At 40.1% G+C, this 18,922-nt stretch overlaps 1 protein-coding gene across 1 annotated transcript in view; it reads right to left on the reverse strand.

The window, feature by feature from the left end:
* Positions 1-18,922, reverse strand: part of Gldc (glycine decarboxylase) — an 88,252-nt gene that overhangs the window by 18,362 nt on the left and 50,968 nt on the right. Inside the window, exons 16-18 of the mRNA XM_027943075.3 lie at positions 7,929-8,004; positions 2,694-2,819; positions 862-1,011 (exon numbers count right to left, since the gene is read on the reverse strand). Coding sequence (XP_027798876.1) covers positions 862-1,011; positions 2,694-2,819; positions 7,929-8,004 — 352 coding nt within the window. The remainder of the gene's footprint in view (positions 1-861; positions 1,012-2,693; positions 2,820-7,928; positions 8,005-18,922) is intronic.

Below are 18,922 nucleotides of genomic sequence, written 5' to 3' on the forward strand. Positions count from 1 at the left end.
CAGCTCAGTTAGATTATGGGCAAAGATAATTTGCTTCATGCTATTAAAACAGAAGATTATTCCTGGACTGTACTTATGAAAGGTATCAGAGAAAGTAAAGCATGAGGAGGGAAGGAGGAAGAAACATCAAGAAGTTGAAAAGATTGTGACAATCTTCTCTTTAGTGGCTCCCTACAGCATTTCCCAGGAGGTTCACATTACACAGACCCTCAGTCCTCCAGGTAGTCAGGATTGACCCCTGGGGCTGCTGTTTCATAGCTGACAAGTCGCAACCTGCTAAAGTGGCTTGTCCAAGGCCAGGGGAGATCACCATCTACCAGTTGCTACCATGTAGATCTAAATTTCTTCAGCCAAGGAATTGGGAGGCCTTGGCTGGAAGCACTCCCAGAGGGAAGGTACTTCCTGATAATCAGGAAATTCAGCTCATCCCTGCTTCCTTTCAGTCTTCCACCTCCTCCCCAGTGACCCTTAGCATTTAGAATCCCAGTGAAATGAGGGTACTCCGTTGGAAGCTGGCAACAAAGAAAGTCAGCCTTAGTTCTGAATTTAGAGTCATTTTATGTTTGTTGTTGCTGTCCTAGGGATTGAACCCAGGGTACTTTACCACTGTGCTCCATTTTTAGCCCTTTTAATTTCTTGAGACAGGAGCTTGCTAAACTGTTGGGGCTGGCTCCAAACTTGTGATCCTACTGCATCAGCTGCCTGAGTCACTGGGATTATAGGTATAAACCACGGCATCTAGCTTGGTGTCATGTTTTAAGAGGTGTCTCCAGAAGACAGAAGGGACATTTTTTTTTTTTTTTAATTTGTTCATCCTGAGCCCTCTCAGGATTCCCACCTGAGCCCTCTCAGGATTCCCACCTGAGCATTCATATTGGCCCCGTCGAGATAGACCTGCCCTCCATGTTGGTGGATCAGAGCACACACATCACTGATGTTCTCTTCAAACACCCCGTTAGTGGATGGGTACGTGATCATGATGGCAGCCAGGTTCTCCTTGTGTTTATCCACCTGTGGGAGAGAGGGCGTCAGAGGGAGACAAAGGGAGAAAAGGTTTCTTTCTTGGTTAAACCCTTGCATCTTAAAGGATTGATTAATGAAAGATGAAGTCTTAGTCTTTGCATTCTTGGCACTGTATCAAAGTACAATAACAGCAATAAAAGATAAACAGCCACTATCCCCCTCATGAATCTTCCAAAGAAATATCAAGATTCGTTCAGGCTAGGACTCTATGTATGCTCGAGACCTAAAAGACTTTAGGCTGGGTACAGTGGCACCTGCTTATTATCCCAGGGACTTGAGAGGCTGAGATAGCAGGTTCACAAGTTTGAGGCCAGCCTCAGCAACTTAACAAGACTCTGTCTCAAAGTAAAATAAAAAAGGTAAGGGTATAGCTCAGTAGTAGAATACTTGCCTAGCATGCCCAAGGCCTTTTCAATCCCCAACACTGGTGGTGGGGGGAGACTTTTCAGAAGATTTTTGGATATTTTGCGTCTAACTCTCTAAGGTGGTTTTCCTTTGGTCCATCTCAATAATTATTTTGGGCTTCTTTGGTTCTCGATATGTCTATTCTCACAGTTAATCTCTCTGCTCATCTTGTCACACCCATCCCTACTCCCTTTCCCTCACACTCTCTTGAAATTAGAAAATCCATAAGAAGCATAACTGATCTGATAAGAAAGATTTCCTTTCTGCAGAAGGCAAATGTATATAAAAGACTAGTTACTGGTTTTGACATGTTTTTTGCATTTTAGCTGTTTTTCTCTAAATAGCAAGTCAGAGCAGAAGCATGTGAAAATGGGAGGAAAATAAAGTCATATCCTATATTGGAGAGACTTGATAATTACCACTACTAGCCCAGAATATTTGTTGGAAAAAATTCCATCTGGCGATGGAAGGGTAGGGGTGGATGGAAGAGATGAGTAGTACTGTGTATTTTCAGCTTCCCTCTGAAAGAGGGGTTACATAGGTTCCCAGTCTCGATGCCTAATAACCCTGACAAAATCACATTGCTATTCCACCGATTTCCTTCCCTTTTAAGAAGCAGCCTCCAGTCCACCGGTGGAAAGCAGATATGGTTGCTAAGCAACCTCTTCCTGGAGGTTGGGAGGTTGGGAGTGGGGGTTGGTGTTGGAGGAAACAGGGTGGAATGCTGCTTGGAATTCAGCACAATGTAGCTGGAACATTCACAAACATTTGCAAAATCTACATTTGTGTTTTAATTCCCAACATGAAGACTGTGTGGAACTCTGACTGCCAGGTGTGATTATTAACGGGGGAAGATGACGAAGTAAAGGGAAAGTCGGTCATAAGAGGTGCGCAGATCCTGCAAGGGGCGCTCTTCCTACCATGAATAATTCATTCAGTGTCTTACTCAGGCATGATTAAAAGATGGGGATTTTAGTTTAAAGAACCTTCTCCCAGTTGGTGAAGGAAAGGGTACATAGAGATGCTAAGCTTTTTTAGGGACCCAAAACATGATTGTTGTTTTTTCTTTTTCTTTTTTCTTATAGAGACTATTATTAGGTTTCTGACTTTACACCATTTTCCCTCAGACCCATTCAGAGGAGGAATTGTAGTCTTTTCATTAGAATGCAGGAGATGATAATGTTTCCATAGCCCATCAGGTCTCTGCTCCCCACCTCCTCTTCCCAACCCAAACCTGTCCCATCTGTGCGGGAGCAGATGAGTACCATGGCCTTGAGGTGAGCAGCGTCGATACTGCCATATTTATCCACTTCTACAGGCTGAATCTTCATGCCTGCCATGTGGGCACTTGCTGGATTGGTACCATGTGCTGATTTCGGAATGAGGCAAACCTTGGGAATGGAAAGGAAACAGGAAAGAGGGAAAAAAATAATAATAACAGGCTATTAATAATGACAGAAAAGTCCCACAACATGCACAAATTAAATAGGCAACATATGCTTTTATTTAAGCTGACCTTGAGTGCCTTAAAATCTGCTACAATTTAATTTTTAACCGTTATTACAAAACAATGTGTAAACAGAGTTTCCATTTGAATCCTGAAATATTGTTCCCTAAAGAGGTTTGGAATATCTTCCCTCATTCCAGCCACTAAAAATAAGCCTGTACTTACTCTAACCTTGTCTCAGTCAAAATATATAGAAAGTACCTTATAAGAACATGAAATTGGAAGTTAAACTCTAGGACTCAAATGCATATAGCTGCTTCAGTGTTCCTCTGGGCTTATTCAGGACAGATGCTAATGACAAAAACACAACCCAGGGCCTCCTGGTACCAAAACACCAGTTGTGTCAACATTTCTTGGATGCTTACTCTACAACAAATTGTTAGCTACCATGAGAATCCTAAAGTAAGCATGAAAAGCAATCAACACTTGCCCATTGACAACAGTGGCGTATGTAGCATGTCTAGAGTCCAGAAGTATAATAGGAAACGGAAAAATGGGATGAAGCTTCAAGTTGAAGAAATCAAGGGAAACTTCCTCAAGAAGGAACTGGTCCTGCCAATGCCTTGACTGTAAGCTCAGGGCAACCAATTTTAGACTTATGGCCTCTGTAATTATGAAAATAAATGTGTGCTCTCTTAAGCCATAAAATTTATAGTAATTTGTTAGAGCAGAAATCATAACTCTCAAGAGCTACTAAGTTACATGTTAAATATGTGCTGGACTTTTGATTGGTTGGTTGGTTGGTTGCTCTGCAGCACTAGAGATTGAACTCAGTGCCTCACACCTGCTAAGCAGGGGCTCTACCACTAAGTGACACTCCATCTCAGTCTTGGATTTTTATGGATGGTAGGTGCAATGTTAGAATTCCCAGATTCAAATCATCTTTGTTTCCTCCAAACCATCATGCAAATATAGGCAAGCACATAGACTCCTGTAGATATAATGATGTACCACAACAGCAAAGTAAATCACAAAGTTTTCCTCAGCAGAAAGCAACAATGAGAGGTCATGATTACCCTAAAAATAATCCTCCTCCTTTTTTTAAATCCCAGAATCAAGATGGCAACCCCTTTGAAGAGAAATGGGCATTATAAAATTGGGCTTATGTAGAGAAAACTTAGCTTCCAGCTATTTCCTTAAAAACAGCAAAGTAGTCTATTTCAGAAGAAAAACACAGAACTTTAACCAAAGGCAAAATGGAATTACTTTGTCACTTTTCTGCTGACAGAGAGGCTAGAGTCCCTTTTGAGTGGCTATTGGTCATACACAGGCTATGCTTATGACCACAGATATATTGGCCACAAATCCTTTTTCTTATTTATATGCTTCCCTTTTGTAGTTGACTTTTTTCCTTTCATTTTTTTGGACCAAAACTAGAGTCACTGTCCTCTCTCACAAGGTATTTTTATTCTACAAGGAATTACTGAATGAAAGGATCCCTTCAGGGAAGAATACTGATAAAGGAAGGAAAAGAATATTACCAATGAATATAAAATATTCAATAAAAGGCCACAATTAAGGATTGTCACCAGGGAAGATCTGATGAAACAAAAGCATTCCAACTAAAAATGTCAACCACCCTAAGGGCTGAATCATCTTCAAGTCCTGATCCTTGGAACCTGTGGGCATCACCTACTCTGACAAAAGGGACTCTGCAGGTTTGAGCAATTTAGGCAGGATCTTGAGATGGGAAGGTTATTCTGGGTTTTTGACTGAGTCCTACATGTATTCCCAAGTGTCCACATCAGAGGGAGACTGGACTACAGAGGAAGGAAATGTGACAACTGAAGCAAGAAGCTGGAGTGATGGCAGGAAAAAGACCTGAGCCCTGGAGTGTAGGTGGCCTCCAGAAACCAGGAGAGGCAAGGACATGATCCACCCCCCATTCCATCTGAAGGAAGCAGTCCTGCCAGTCTTGCCAACACCGACAGTAAACCCAGTGAATCCAATTTCAGATTTAGTCTGGCCTTTGTAACTAAGAAAGCAAATGTGTGCTGTCTTAAGCCACTATAATTTGTTATAGCAGCCATAGGAAACCAATATCTATCCTGGTATAAAGAATAGTGAAAAAAGAATTTTTTTCAGTGGTTTTATCAATAGATTATTTATATATTGCTGTTAAACATTTATTGTTTTCCACATGGGTTAAAGAAACTTGATGACAATGTCAATTTTCCCTCACTTGAAAAATCAGTGTTGTGAGAGATCTGAAAGTAACAGGACCCAGATTTGACATTTTAATTTATCCAAAGTAAATACAGCTTTTGGTGCATTTATGCCAGTTTGAGTGAGGCTATTTTCCTGACTTCCAGGGAGCTTGGCACAGATCTTCCTCAAAGACTTGCTGAAGGAGAGAAGGATTAAGGAGACATGCTACTGCATAGGGGAAGTTGATGTTTTAGCATCAATAAAACTAAAGGCCTCGGCAGTTGGAAAGAAAAAACATTCTTATATACATGTATTTAGGGGGCTCAATATTTGTCCTTCTTGTAGGCAACTCAGTCTCCAATCAGCAAGCAAGTTAATATTTAGCAAACTGAGATATTAATTATAAAGTGTTTGGGACAGAGCTTGGCACATGGTAATTGCTACATAAGTGTTAGATAAATTTGTACTCTCCCAAATTAAACTGGTAAATCAAGAACGTAGGCATTCCATTTCAGGAACCTCTGAAATTTAACCCAAGAGCAAATGTGAAAATAACTTCAAAAACAGCTTCAAAGAAGAAAATCATCAGGAACCCAGGCGGTTCTATAGCACATGATTTCTCCATACTCCTTTTCAAAACAGAAGGATCTATTTTACTGGATTCCATTAGAGCCTATTGTGTGGGAGCAGCTGCCTCAGACATCACTGATGTGGAAAAATCTTCCCTGATTACTTGAATAACAAGTCATTTTCTTTAAAAAAAAAAAAAAAAAAAAAAGTTGGCTTTCATTAAAATCTTTGATCCAAAAGGATACCAATACTTCCAGGCTTATGAATTTTGTATTTCTACAAGCTTAATAACCGGGTGGTCTTTCCTGCCTCTCCTTTCTCCTCCCATCCCCAAAGTGCAGAATCTCACTCCTCTCCATTCTTCAGACTGTAATGGCCTCTCACAACACTTCACTGGTAGCAGTATTGACAATGATGCCAAGAGAAACACACAAAGGGATAGGAGAGATGGGAGGACCAGAAAGCACAGACAGAGGAACAGGGGTCAGGAAGAATCAGCGAGCCACAGAAGAATGCTGCCCAGGCCAAATCAGAAGATCACTCATCCTCCTTGACCCTTCTGGCTTGATCCCCAACTCCTACACCTTCATAGCTACTTCCCTGGTGTCAGACTGGAGAATTAGGAACACATTAAGGGATGGGTAGCCTCAGAGCAGAAAGAACCTGGATTCTAGCTGTCCCTTCTACAAACACTGCCAACATGAACTTCAGTGGCCTGTAGGTGATGGGAATGTAATGTGGATAATCACATAGGACAAACTCCTCCCTTTACAGGGTCCCCAGAACCCCCAGCACCTTATGGGGAAAGAGGGTAATGACCAGGAGTGTCAGGGGCTCCCTAAATGCTTGGTAACCATGAAGGAAAAACAGGAGAGTGGCGCCTGGCATCTCTCACTAGACAACCTGAGATCCAAAGTTTCCTTTCTGATTCTGTAAAAGCGCTGAGCCTCTGAAGCACTTACAAGTTTAAACTAACCCTTCCTTAGAAAGTTAAGAATTCAAAACCATGAGAAAACCCCAGTAAATAAACCCAACTTGGAAGGTCAGGGTCTGTGTCTGCCAGGCTATCCCTTGATCTCTCTCTGGCTGGTACACACTCCCTGCTCATGGCTAGGATTCAACAGTTTATTGAATTCATGAATGGCTTGTTTTTAAAAGATTTTTAAAAATCACTTATATCCTCTAACTAGGACAACGGCCTGGGAAGATATGCCTGTGAAATCAGGATGGATAAGTAAGGGAAGGAGAGAAAAAATCTTTCTTCTTTTCCCTTTTTGAAGGGGAAGTAAAATGGTTTCAAAAATCTTCAATGCCAAAGCCAGGCAGCTAGCCCAAACAATCTTCCAGTTTTAATAAAACCAGGAATGGACTAAGATTGGGCCATTGCCCACCCCCCACACACACCCCCACACACACCACTTACTTGGGCAGCTAGAACCACTGTGCACCTCTTTCTCAAACTCTCCCAGGACAGGCCAGGGTTTTGCCCTGCTCCAGACTCCTACCCAATGCTCCCTCTAAGAAAGCCAATTCCACAGCTCAGTAGAAATCCTAGCATAGCACTGGCCACCAAAACCAAGAAACCAGGAACACAGGTCACCTTCAGCTACAACTTGAGGCCTGTAATGGATCAAAAAGCTTTGTTGCTGGGGATTAGTGATGTCTATTAGAACCCGCTGGTCCCCACAACGGTCCCCAAGAGCAATTTGGATACTGGAGACTGGACTCTCATACCCAAAGCAAATGGGTAGCCTCAGAGCAGGCTGCTCCATGTCTTTTTTGTTGTTGTTGTTACTTAGAGCTGAGTCATCTAGTGGGGAATTTATTTATTCAATAAATATTTTTTTGAGCATACATATAATGAGAACTGTGCTTAGGCATGGTAGGGGTTATAGAAAAATTAAAGTATGGTCTCTGCTCTTTGTCCAGGCCCAGGGCCTGGAGAGCCAAGGAGCGGAGGAGAGGAGGCTTGCAATGGCAACATTCCTGCCCCCTTCCTTCCTTTGCTCCCTAGAGAGGGCAGTTCTGCAGCCAACTGGCTGACTTTTACATTCTGGGTTTGAGCAAAAACCTTTCATCTCTGAATGTTTTCCCTCAATATGGCCTTGGAGGCAAGGATCAGAATGGCCCGTTCACAGAAATTTGTTTCTTGATTATATGTTTCTCATCTGCTTCCAAGAAGGCTTAGAGGGAGTAACCCACAGAACAACAGGGACCCTAACAACTGGGTCCACTGCCACCCAACGGTGAGCAAGCACCACCTGTCCACCCTCACCGTTCTGTGCCTCTCTCCTTTCCGGTCTAAGTATGCTCGGATTGTGGCCAGTCCAGCATATTCCCCCTGGGCTCCGCTGCAAAGACAAGAAGAGAAGGATCAGGGCTTTGGTCTTTGGGCTTTTATTGACTTATTCAGTATTTATTGGGTGCCAGCCACATGTTCCCCAGTATTTGAAGCTTTGTCACTTTCCCAGACACAGAGGAAAGTTCACCTATTAGCTCGCGTGAGCCAAAAGGTCTTGAACAACCAATGCAACAGCATTTGGTCTATGCACTAAAGCTCACCCACTCCTAACCAAAGACGGACGTTTCAGCTCAGGACCACACACTGAAAAAGAATATTTTATTGTCAAAAATTTCAAAATTATATGGAAATAAACAAAAAATAAGCAACAACCATGTAGCTATCACTCAGCTTTAACAGGTATGAGTTTATGGTCAATCTTGTTCCCAAGAACCTTCACGGAACCCCCTTCATGCTAAGCTACATTGTTTGAAGCAAACCTCAGACATCATCTTTTATCAGCTCAAACTTCAATATGTATCTACCAAAGGAAATATTTTTAAAAATATAACAATATTATTACACCTAAAATACTGAACTAATTTCTTAACATTATCAAATTCTGATTCAGGGGCCAGGTCCCCAAAAGAACTTTGCACTTTTAATATGGCACCATTCCTGTAAGTCTTGGGTTCGGCTTTCCCAAGACCTGCTCACAGATGGCTGCTGGAGGCTGGCCACACTCTCCACATCCTTGCAGGCATCTCTTTCAGAACATACTTAGTGACTAACATTCCAATGAGCAATGCTGAGTCAACTATAGACTGTTATTTAATGTTCTCAGTACCCCACGTAGGAAGGAAAGGGAAATGAGTAATAGCTTATTTAGCTCCATTCAAAATGCACATGTCCTCCATTGTGCACTATTTTACACATGAAGAAACTAATGTCAAAGTGTTATCCGCCCAAAGAGCCAACGGTGACAAATGGAAACTTCCATATGGAGATGGCCTGTCTCAAAGAGCCATGTGCTTCCTTTGCAATCAGAGCTGCTTCTTATGTTAGCTCCCTGAGGACTGAGAATCATGAGAGCAATTTTCCTTCACAGAATTGTACTCTGCATGTAGTAGCTCTGCAATAAATGTTTAGAAAAACTTTTCATAATTGAATTCCACCCTTTATTCAGGCAATTAACACAAATGTCATCCTTTTCCCCTACAGTCAGAGACTTTGACAGATGTATTTTCTATTTACGCCTATGTTTTTCTCATCACTTGTATTCATCTTTTGCAAAACAAATCAAGGTGTAGACTAGGAGTAAAAGAAGAGACTGAGCTATAAGCCAGTAATTTGAGAGGAAGATATTCCTTCATAGACATCCATCTGCTTGACTTAACTAAGAGGTTTAGCGAAAAGCAAGGGTGGAGGGCAAAGCCTGTCTCACAAAACCTGAGACCCAAATCCTTGTTGCCTGCACTGAATTGGCTTCACTATTCTCAGCAGTCTTCCAGGGAGAAAAGCAAAGACTGTTCTGGCTTCTGAAAAACAAGTGCTAGGCCATTTGATGCTTTTTGTTTTGGGAAATGAAAAGATGGATATGCCACACTTCAACAAGCCACTCATGTCACTAATTACTTAGTCTCCCCTTGCCTGTGACCTCATCTGTAAAATGGGGATAATAACTGAATCCACCTCATAATGTAGATGTGATATGTAGATAATACATGTCAAGTGCTAGTCAGCCTGATCTTACCCATTCTTCAAATAGTTCTAATCTTTTGCAAAGCATTTTGCAATCCAGCTCTTTGCCAGGGCCTACAAATTCTAGGACATCCTGTAACCTGCCTATACTTGTACCTTCTAACATCCTCAGCCACCCAGGCCTCCCTCCTGCACTAAGGTTTTGTACCAGATATTCCTTCTGCTGATAAAGATCTTCCTTTAGATCCTTTCAGGTCTGACTTCTTTTCAATATTTAACTTAAGTGCCACTTCTTCAGAGAGGTTTTATCTGAAGACAAGAATCTTGTTCATAACTGTATTCTCTATCCCAAAAACACTGACATAAAGGATATTCGATAAATATTGTTTGATCTTGGAGCACTGTGGCACATGCCTGTAATCCCAAAGACTCTGGAGGCTGAGGCAGCAGGATTGCAAGTTCAAATTCAACCTCAGCAACTTAGCAAGAACCTGTCTCAAAATAAAAAGGGCTGGGGAGATGGCTCAGTGGTTAAGCACTACTGGGTTCAATCCTTGGTACTAAAACAAAAATAAAAACAAAAAAATCTGATTGAATGAATGATCCTCTACTTCTTCCAAACTATCATAGCATTTTCCTGCACATGCTCATCTGGTAATACCATCATATATTATGTACCATACATGGAAAATTATTACACATCTCACACTTTGCATGCTGATCTTATCTCAATTAGAGTAAGCTTTGAAAATAGGAGCTGGGGCCAGGTGGGGTGGCACACGCCTATAATCCCAGTGGCTCAGAAGGCTGAGGCAGGAGGATCGCAAGTTCAAAGCCAGCCTCAGCAAAGGTGAGACACTAAGAACTCAGTGAGACCCTGACTCTAAATAAAATACAAAATAGGGCTGGGTATGTGATTCAGTAGTTGAGTGCCCCTAAGTTCAATCCCTGGTACCAAAAAAAAAATAGGAGCTGGGACTTGGAGTTCTGTACATTTCCCCCACAAGAATATTCAGAATTATATTCTGCACATATAGAATTGTAGCTCTACAATAAATGTTTAGAAAAACTTTTCATAATTGAATTCTACCCTTCATTCAGGCAATTAACACAAATGTCATCCTTTTCCCCTAAAGAGACTTTGACAAATGTATTTTCTACTTACGCCTGTGTTTTTCTCATCACTTGTGTTCATCTTTTGCAAAACCAATCAAGGTATAGACTAGAAGTAAAAGAAGAGACTGAGCTATAAGCCAGTAATTTGAGAGGAAAGGAAGGCAATATGCTAAAGACTTGCCTGGAAATGCTGGATGATTTTTGCCTTAGATGCCCTTAAAATCAAATACATTTCAACTCAAAAATACAAACATGTTCAAATACCATACACAGCTTACCACTGCGGAATTACCAGTGCCACCTGTTGGTGGAAATATATAATCTGCATACTCTAGATAGAAAACCACTACATACAGAGAGAAGCTAGGACGGTGGTTTTCTGACATCTATTAAATGAAGTGGCTAGCGGTCAAGAGCTTCAGGGCTGGCTGCAGGGAGGATGATGCCAATGGATGGGGAGTCTCAAACCCACAGAAATGCCACAGAGCACACGCTGATATTGTCTTTGCAAATAATTCCCACCAGTGGATAACAGTCATTTAGGCTGATGAAGGAAGTTATATATTTTACTCTTTAACACAGAATTAGAGAAAATGAGGAGATAACTTCTTCCAAAGCACATACTCATTCTACAAAGAATCCAAGAGAACTTTCTAGAAGAAACTTGAACAACTGTGTAAGTACAAGAACTCACAAGTGAAAATAAATTGGAGTTGATGTGCTTCAACTGTTTTGTGATGACTAAATCTAGGCCCTATCATCACAGGTGAAGATGTTCAGGAAAGCTGGTCAATATGAATGCAGCAAAAAATTTAGCAAGCTTTAACATTAAAAATTTTAAAAAGCCAGGAGAGGTGGCACAAAACTGTAATCCCAGCAGCTCAGGAGGCTGAGGCAGGAGGATCACAGGTTCAAAGCCAGCCTCAGAAACTTAGCAAGGCCCTGTCTCATAATAAACAATGAAAAGGGATGGGGATGTGGCTCAGTGGTTAAACACCCCTGGGTTTAATCCTCAATACCAGTCAATCAATCAATCACAGATGACCTGGCAGAGAATTTGATAGTTAAAACCTAAAAGTTCTTTTCCCAGGGTTAGAAGAGGAATTTTAAGGGCGCTATAAACTTTAATTTTAAAAAAAATTTTAATTTTCTTTTACCTTTGCCAGGAAACATAGACAAAAAGTTTGAGATTTAAAATGGCTGTTGCATATTCAGTTTAGTTTTATCTAGAAGGTTTAAATGTTTGGATCTTCAGAATTAATGTTCAATGCAATATAACATAAGAGCAAACTCAAAGGACACATGGCTATATTTTGGAAACATGATTATAGATGATATGTCTAACTACCATGGAGAAAGAACATGGGGGCTGGGGCTGTACCTCAGTGGCAGAGCATTTGCCTAGCATGTGTGAGGCACTGGGTTCAATCCTTAGTGCCACATAAAAATAAATAAATAAATAAATATTAAAAAAGAAAGAACATGATCTGCTTTTATAGATGATTTGTTCTAAATAGTCAAGGCTAATACAGATGGAAAGCACAGAACTTTTCCAATGTAAAAATAAAGATGTATTATGATTATAAAATTAATTGCATCTCAGCCAGTGCAGTGGTGCGTACCTACTATAATCCCAGAGACTTGGAGTCTGAAACAAGCGAATTGCAAGATCAAGTCCAGCCTCAGCAACTTAGCAAGACCCTGTTTCAAAATAAAAAGGTCTGGGAATGTAGCTCAGTGGTAGAATACCTCTGGGTTCAATCCCTAGCACCAAACTAAATAATTAATTAATTAAAATTGTTTCTCATAAAGTAGGCATTTTGTGGTACAGTTACTGTGTACATTTATGGCTGATTACAGAAGTCATCCCTGACCAGTCATGAAGAAAACACTTTATTATGCCTAAAGAACATGGTGGCTAACCACGTGCAATGTTTATCACCTGTAATCTCAGTACTGGGGAGGCCGAGGCATAGAATCACAAGTGGGAGACCAGCTAGGTAACTTAATGAGACCTGTCTCAAATAAAAAGGACTAGGGAGGTAACTCAGTGATAGATTACCTAACATGTGCAAGGCCCTGGGTTTAATCTCAGAACCAAAAAAAGAAACAAAACATGATGGCTAACTTTATAGACACCATAAAAAGTTTCTCAGATGATGGCTGCTTTGGAATATCTGGAAATTGATTATTATAGCTGCTGCTTTAAGGAAAGTATTTCTACAAACTTTATTCATATACACAAACAAACAAACAAACAAAAACACAGAACCCATTTTGTAAAACTGCAAGTTCAAAGCCAGTCTCAGCAACTAAGCAAGGCCCTAAGGTCTATTTTGAGGCCCAAGGTCTAGAAATAAAAAGTAAGAAGGGCTGAGGATGTAGCTCAGTGGTAAAGTGCTCCTGGGTTCAATCCCCAGTACACAAAATAAAAAAAAGCAATACATTTACGTGATTTTTTAAAATCCATCTATGCGGAAGGATACAAAGCCACATGTACCCATTCTGCCCAGTCCCACTCCTCAGAAGGAAACAAGTTATTGTGATAGATAATAATTCAGAGATGGAGATCTCTGATGCCAAATTTCCCTCATACAGATTCCCCTTTACTTTAAAAATACCACCATCAGATGGTCAGAAACAAAAATGATACAAGTGAAACATAAGCTAAGAAATTGACATTATGGTAATAACATTGCATCAAAATGCCAATGTTGAAATGACTCTCAATTCCTGGCAATCTCAGAAGACCACTCTCAAGAGAACAAGGTAAAAATTGGCACTGATTCCTATCTTAAAAGTGTGATAAACACACAACTAATGATTTACCAGCACAAATATCTTGAAAGTGACAATTTTAACCAATCTATTTGGGGCTTATATCCTAAACACTACATGGATCTCTATTTCTACAAGCTTAAAATAAAAACTCTCAACATGTCATTCTGGGATGTTCTTACTAACCTGTATCTAATCTGACATAAATTCAATTCCGTATAAAATTTTGCTATCTGGTCAAGACACCTGGATGGACCCAGTTACTATCAGGAGAACACCTTAGAGCAGTGGTTCTCAGACTCATCTGTCTAGTCCTCAGACAATAATATCAGCATCATCACCTTGAAACTTGTCAGAAATGCAAATCCATGGGCCCCACTCCAGAACTGAATTCACTCCAGAGTGAATTAGAAATCCTGAGGGTGCAGCCCAGCATGAGAACAACTGCCCCACTACCTTATAAACTGAAAAAAAATAAAATATGCTTTTGAGTTAAGGACACTAGAAAGACGAAAACCTTATCCCTGCTTTAAACCTCTCCTCAAAATGGCTTTCTTCATCCCTCATTCTGCTTTCTCTTCTTGCTGGCATTTTGAATGCTTCTTTGTAAAATCAGTCTCTATTCATGGGGGGCTTATAGGTCTCACATGTAGCCAGTGGACTCAGTTTCTGAAGCTGCATTAGACTTGGTAGGAAAAATTAGACATGAAGAATGACATCAACCATGAGCTTAGGAAAGGAGGGGAGGGAGGTGGCAAACAGCAGCTGCCAATCCTGCCTGCTATAAATTATTTGTGATATATACAGGATACAGGCCAGTTTAGAAATCCAAGGTGAAGAGCTATTAGTCATCTAGCTAAACCTCCCTTTTTGGTTATTCCAAGTCAACCTATTCTTCAACCAAATGATCATTGATTTGCAGGGTATTGGACACTAATATTCTTAAAGGTTCCCCAGGTAATTCTAACTTGCAGCCAGGTCTGAGTTCCTCTACACTCCTCGTGGTTTTCACAGGGTGGTGCTCAAACCAGCAGCACCAGCAGCATGTTGCTAGAAATGCAAATTCTGAGTCCCTAACCCAGATTGACTGAGTCAGAAGTGCCAGGATTTCACAAGCCTTCCAAGTGATTCTCATGCACAATAAATTCTAAGATCCACTGAGTCCCTGTCCACACCACAGAGTGTGAAAAACAACTTCCTCAACCCTAGAAGTCCCGTGAGCAAACAACACTTCTGGCTTGTCTTCCACTGTGATTGTCCATGGAAATTATTAATTACTGTTTCTGTCTGCATTAAACATTATCTCAGAACTCTAAACCAGCAAATCCTAGAGTGTATTTGGGTGCTGCTGAATGACTGTAAGAGTGACAAAGTGTTATGGGGAATAAGCCTGTGCAAGCCACACCAGGCTCAGTGGGGAATGGAGAAGTCATTAAATATTATTTGGCTCTTTTCTCCACCAAGCTAGAAATATACCCGAGAAAATAGGTATACGTTTTTTGACATTTTTGTTTCAGGCCTTTAAACACCCTTAGGCTCTAAATGTCCCAAGGCAGGAAACAAGACCAGTGAAGACTTGGCTGCATCAGGCGAAGTGTTCACGCAAAGTTTATGGTTACTGTCCTAAGTCCATTCAGGCTGCTATAACAAAATACCATAGATGAGGTGGCCAATGTATTTCCCACAGTTCTGGAGACTGAGGAGCCCAAGATCAGGGTGCCACAGATCCATTCTGATGAGGCCCAGCTTCCAGGTTTGTTCATGATCTGTGTGCTAATTTTAATTTACTTAACTTTATTTTCTGTGAATTTTCTCCTTTCCTGCCCCATTCTCCATAGCATTAATTTCTGCTCTTATCCTTATTCTTTCCTTCTTTCTACTTGTTTTGAGTTTAATTTGCTCCTCTTTTTCCACTGTTTTAGTTCACCGGCTTGTGGTTTTCTTTTCTTTTTTTAAAAATGTAGGCATTTGTAGCTATTAATTTCCCTTTTAAATGCTACCTTAGTTGCATCCCACAAGCTTTGGTAGGTTGTATCTTCAATTTTCTTTAACTTTTTATGGTGCTGGGGACTAAACCCATACTAGGCAAATGCTCTACTATTGAGTTGTATATATGTCTGGCCCTATGTCTTCATTTTGATTCATTTCAAAATATTTTCTAATTTCCTTGGGATTTCTTTTTGGTCCATTGGTTATGTACGAATATACTGTTCAGTTTCCATATATTTATAAATTTCCCTTTTTCTGTTATTAATTTCTAATTTCATTTTTTTTGTCTATGCACATGTAAGAGATCATAATTTTATTTTTTTTCACTGTCAGAATTTTTTTTATTTTTATTTTTTTATTATTAGTTGTTCAAAACATTACAAAGCTCTTGATGTATCATATTTCATACATTTGATTCAAGCGGATTATGAACTCCCATTTTTACCCCATATACATATTGCAGATTCACATCGGTTACACATCCAGTTTTTTACCTACTGCCATACTAGTGTATGTTGTATTCTGCTGCCTATTTCATTCCTTTGTGATCAGAGAAATTACTTTTTTCACCCTTGTGTTATCTGGATTTATTGATCAAAAGAGCAGCAGTATGCTCTTTTTAACAGCTCTATTTAAAAAAAAAAAAAAAAACTTCCCATTGAGAGAAATCACTTCTTAATCTGCTTTTAACACACCTTTATTCCCCTAACCTTTCAATAAGAAATCATTTGTTTCTGTTAAGTTTGTATGAGTTTGTCTATGTGTGTGTGGAAAACGGGATTGAACACATAGCCCCAAGCAAGCAAGGCAGTCACCTTACCGCTGAGCTACATCCTCAGATCTGTTAACTTTTCATATTTGTTGACATATGGTAGCATATGTTAATCTTGCTATTCTTTTACAATTATTTTAATCTTACATATACATATATCTATGACTGTTTCCTTTCTCATTCCGTGTGTGTGTGTGTGTGTGTATACATACACACACATATTTCAATAGTATAAAAAGTTTACTGATTTTTTTTCTCTTTCACTTCATAAAGCAAGGAGATTTATTTAGCTCACAGTTGGGAGGCTGGAACTCCCCAGGCTCAAATGCATGGCAGGAATGTATATGTATCTCTGTATTCAATTGTTTACTGATTTTATTGGACATTTCAAATAATCAGATTTTTATTAATTCTTTTTACTATATGTTTTAGTTCATTCATTTTCATTTTATCTTCAATAATGCCATTGTCCTACAATCACTTTAATTATACAGTCATTTTTCATCAATTCTTAAGATGAATATGAATTGACTTCCATTTTCTCCTTCTAAAATCTGCACTTTGAATCTGTCTTCTTAGTTTTTAACTTTTACTTCATAACTTCAATCTCTATATTTTTGCTTTTTGTTTTGAAATATTTTTTCTAAGAAACTTTCCAAGTCACCAGTTGGTTTTCAACAGTACCCCACCCTAACTTTTTAGAATTACAGCCCATAATTTTAGTTCCAGAATGTCTTTTTTCCAAGCCAGGCACCATGGTACATGCCTTATAGTCCCAGCAGCTTGGAGACTGAGGCAGGAAGATCACAAGTTCAAAGCCAGCCTCAGCAACATAGAGAGGCCTTAAGCAACTTAGCAAGACACTGTCTTAAAATTAAAAACTTAAAAAAAAAAAAAAAAAAAAAACGGGCTGGGGATGTAGCCCAGTTGTTAAGCACCCCTGCATTCAATCTCTACTACTCTCCCCCCAGCCAAAAACAAAAACTAAACAAACAAACAAAAAAAAAAAAAAAAACAGAATGAGTGTCTGGGATTATAGATACTGGGATTATAGTGTGAGGCCACTATTGGGTAACTCTGCCTCACTTCCACTACCTGCAGTATTAGTTATACAGGGCCACCTGTTCTGAGGGCTGTACCTCTCTCTGCTATTGGGTCCAATGAGACACATGGCTATCTCATTCATGGATATGACTCCATTCACCCTGGGGGTTCATTACAAACTGTTCCAACACATTCAGCAGCAGAACCAGCCTACAAAACTGTCAGTCCTCTATTGAGAACATCAGGTCTCTCAAGAGGAAAAATCTCCCCATCTACAAAGGATAGAATGTTCTTGGCCTCAAAATTAGGGAGGATATGGTCTAAACCTTACTTTCCCCTGAAACTCCTCAGGAAACCACAAAAACCTTCTGGTCTATCCAGAAGACTCCTTCAGACGACCTCTCTCAGGTCCAGGGTTTGTAGATCTCCATGAGCCAAAATCTCTTTAGGCTCCAAAAAGCCACTATCATAACCCCCAGGGCTCCCTGCCTCATATCACCAAGTGCTCTGCTTCCTAACCGTAGCCGCCTGTCATCTACTTCTCCGTTCAGGGCCCATTTGGGCTGCCATCTTCCTCTAAAGTGCATTACCATTTCTTTTCCTTCCTTAACCTATTCATGGTCCTTAGTAACCATTTGCAAAGGCCATACCTACTAGAAACCAGCTGTAATGGAGTGGTTATTGTACTACCCATAGTCCTTTGTCTCATCCTGAAGCTCATTTGCAGCCTCTGTAGACAGTTATGATTCAAAATGAAAGCATCTAACTCAAACACCTGTGTTTCTACTTTGTGGATTTTCTCTGCTGGCATGTGCTTGATCAGAGGAGGGACAAGCCACATGTATAGGAGTGCCCAGGAGATAAGGCACCCAAGAGAGGTTTTCAACCAAAAGTTGGTAAATACCCTAGCTTCCCTACTTCTCACTGGAACAAATCTGAGGCATGTTCCACCAGTCTACCATGATGTCCCCCAGTGAGACTAAGTGCGAGAACACCAGTGACAACCTGCTCATCTTCTCTAGCTTTTCTCATTTCTGCAGCTTACCTCCATACCTTCTCATTGTACTTTCTGTGAAGAGCCTGCAAATTCACTTATTGTATTTAAATTAGCTTCAGTTTCTGCTTTTGGGAAACCCAAATGAAGACTCAAGCATATTGAGGAAAAATGGCACTTTCGATAGAGCTGCCAACTTTCAGGGCCAGCTAGTATCTAGGCCAACAGCATAAATTTCCAGCATGGACCCCTTTTCTCTAGATACCCAAGGACCGTGTCAAGGCAAACAGCACAGATCAGTTTAAACTACACCACAGTAAGTCACAATAATAGAAATTGATGAGAGACTATCCTTGTTGACAAAAGGATGATATTTACCAGAAGAGGGCCCTAGCTATAGGGCATTAGACAAAGTATAAGTTCTTTACATATGAACAGAAAAGTTTAAAGTTGCTTTTGTGCATAAAAGAATACTATCAATAAAATAGACAATTCATGGCATGGGACAAAACATTCACTAATTGATAAGAGACTAATATTCAGAATATATGAAGAATACCTACAACTCAACTACAGGCTTCCAAACAAATTCCA

The sequence above is a fragment of the Marmota flaviventris genome, chromosome 13, assembly GCF_047511675.1.
Source record: "Marmota flaviventris isolate mMarFla1 chromosome 13, mMarFla1.hap1, whole genome shotgun sequence".
NCBI classification, from domain to species: Eukaryota; Metazoa; Chordata; class Mammalia; order Rodentia; family Sciuridae; genus Marmota; species Marmota flaviventris.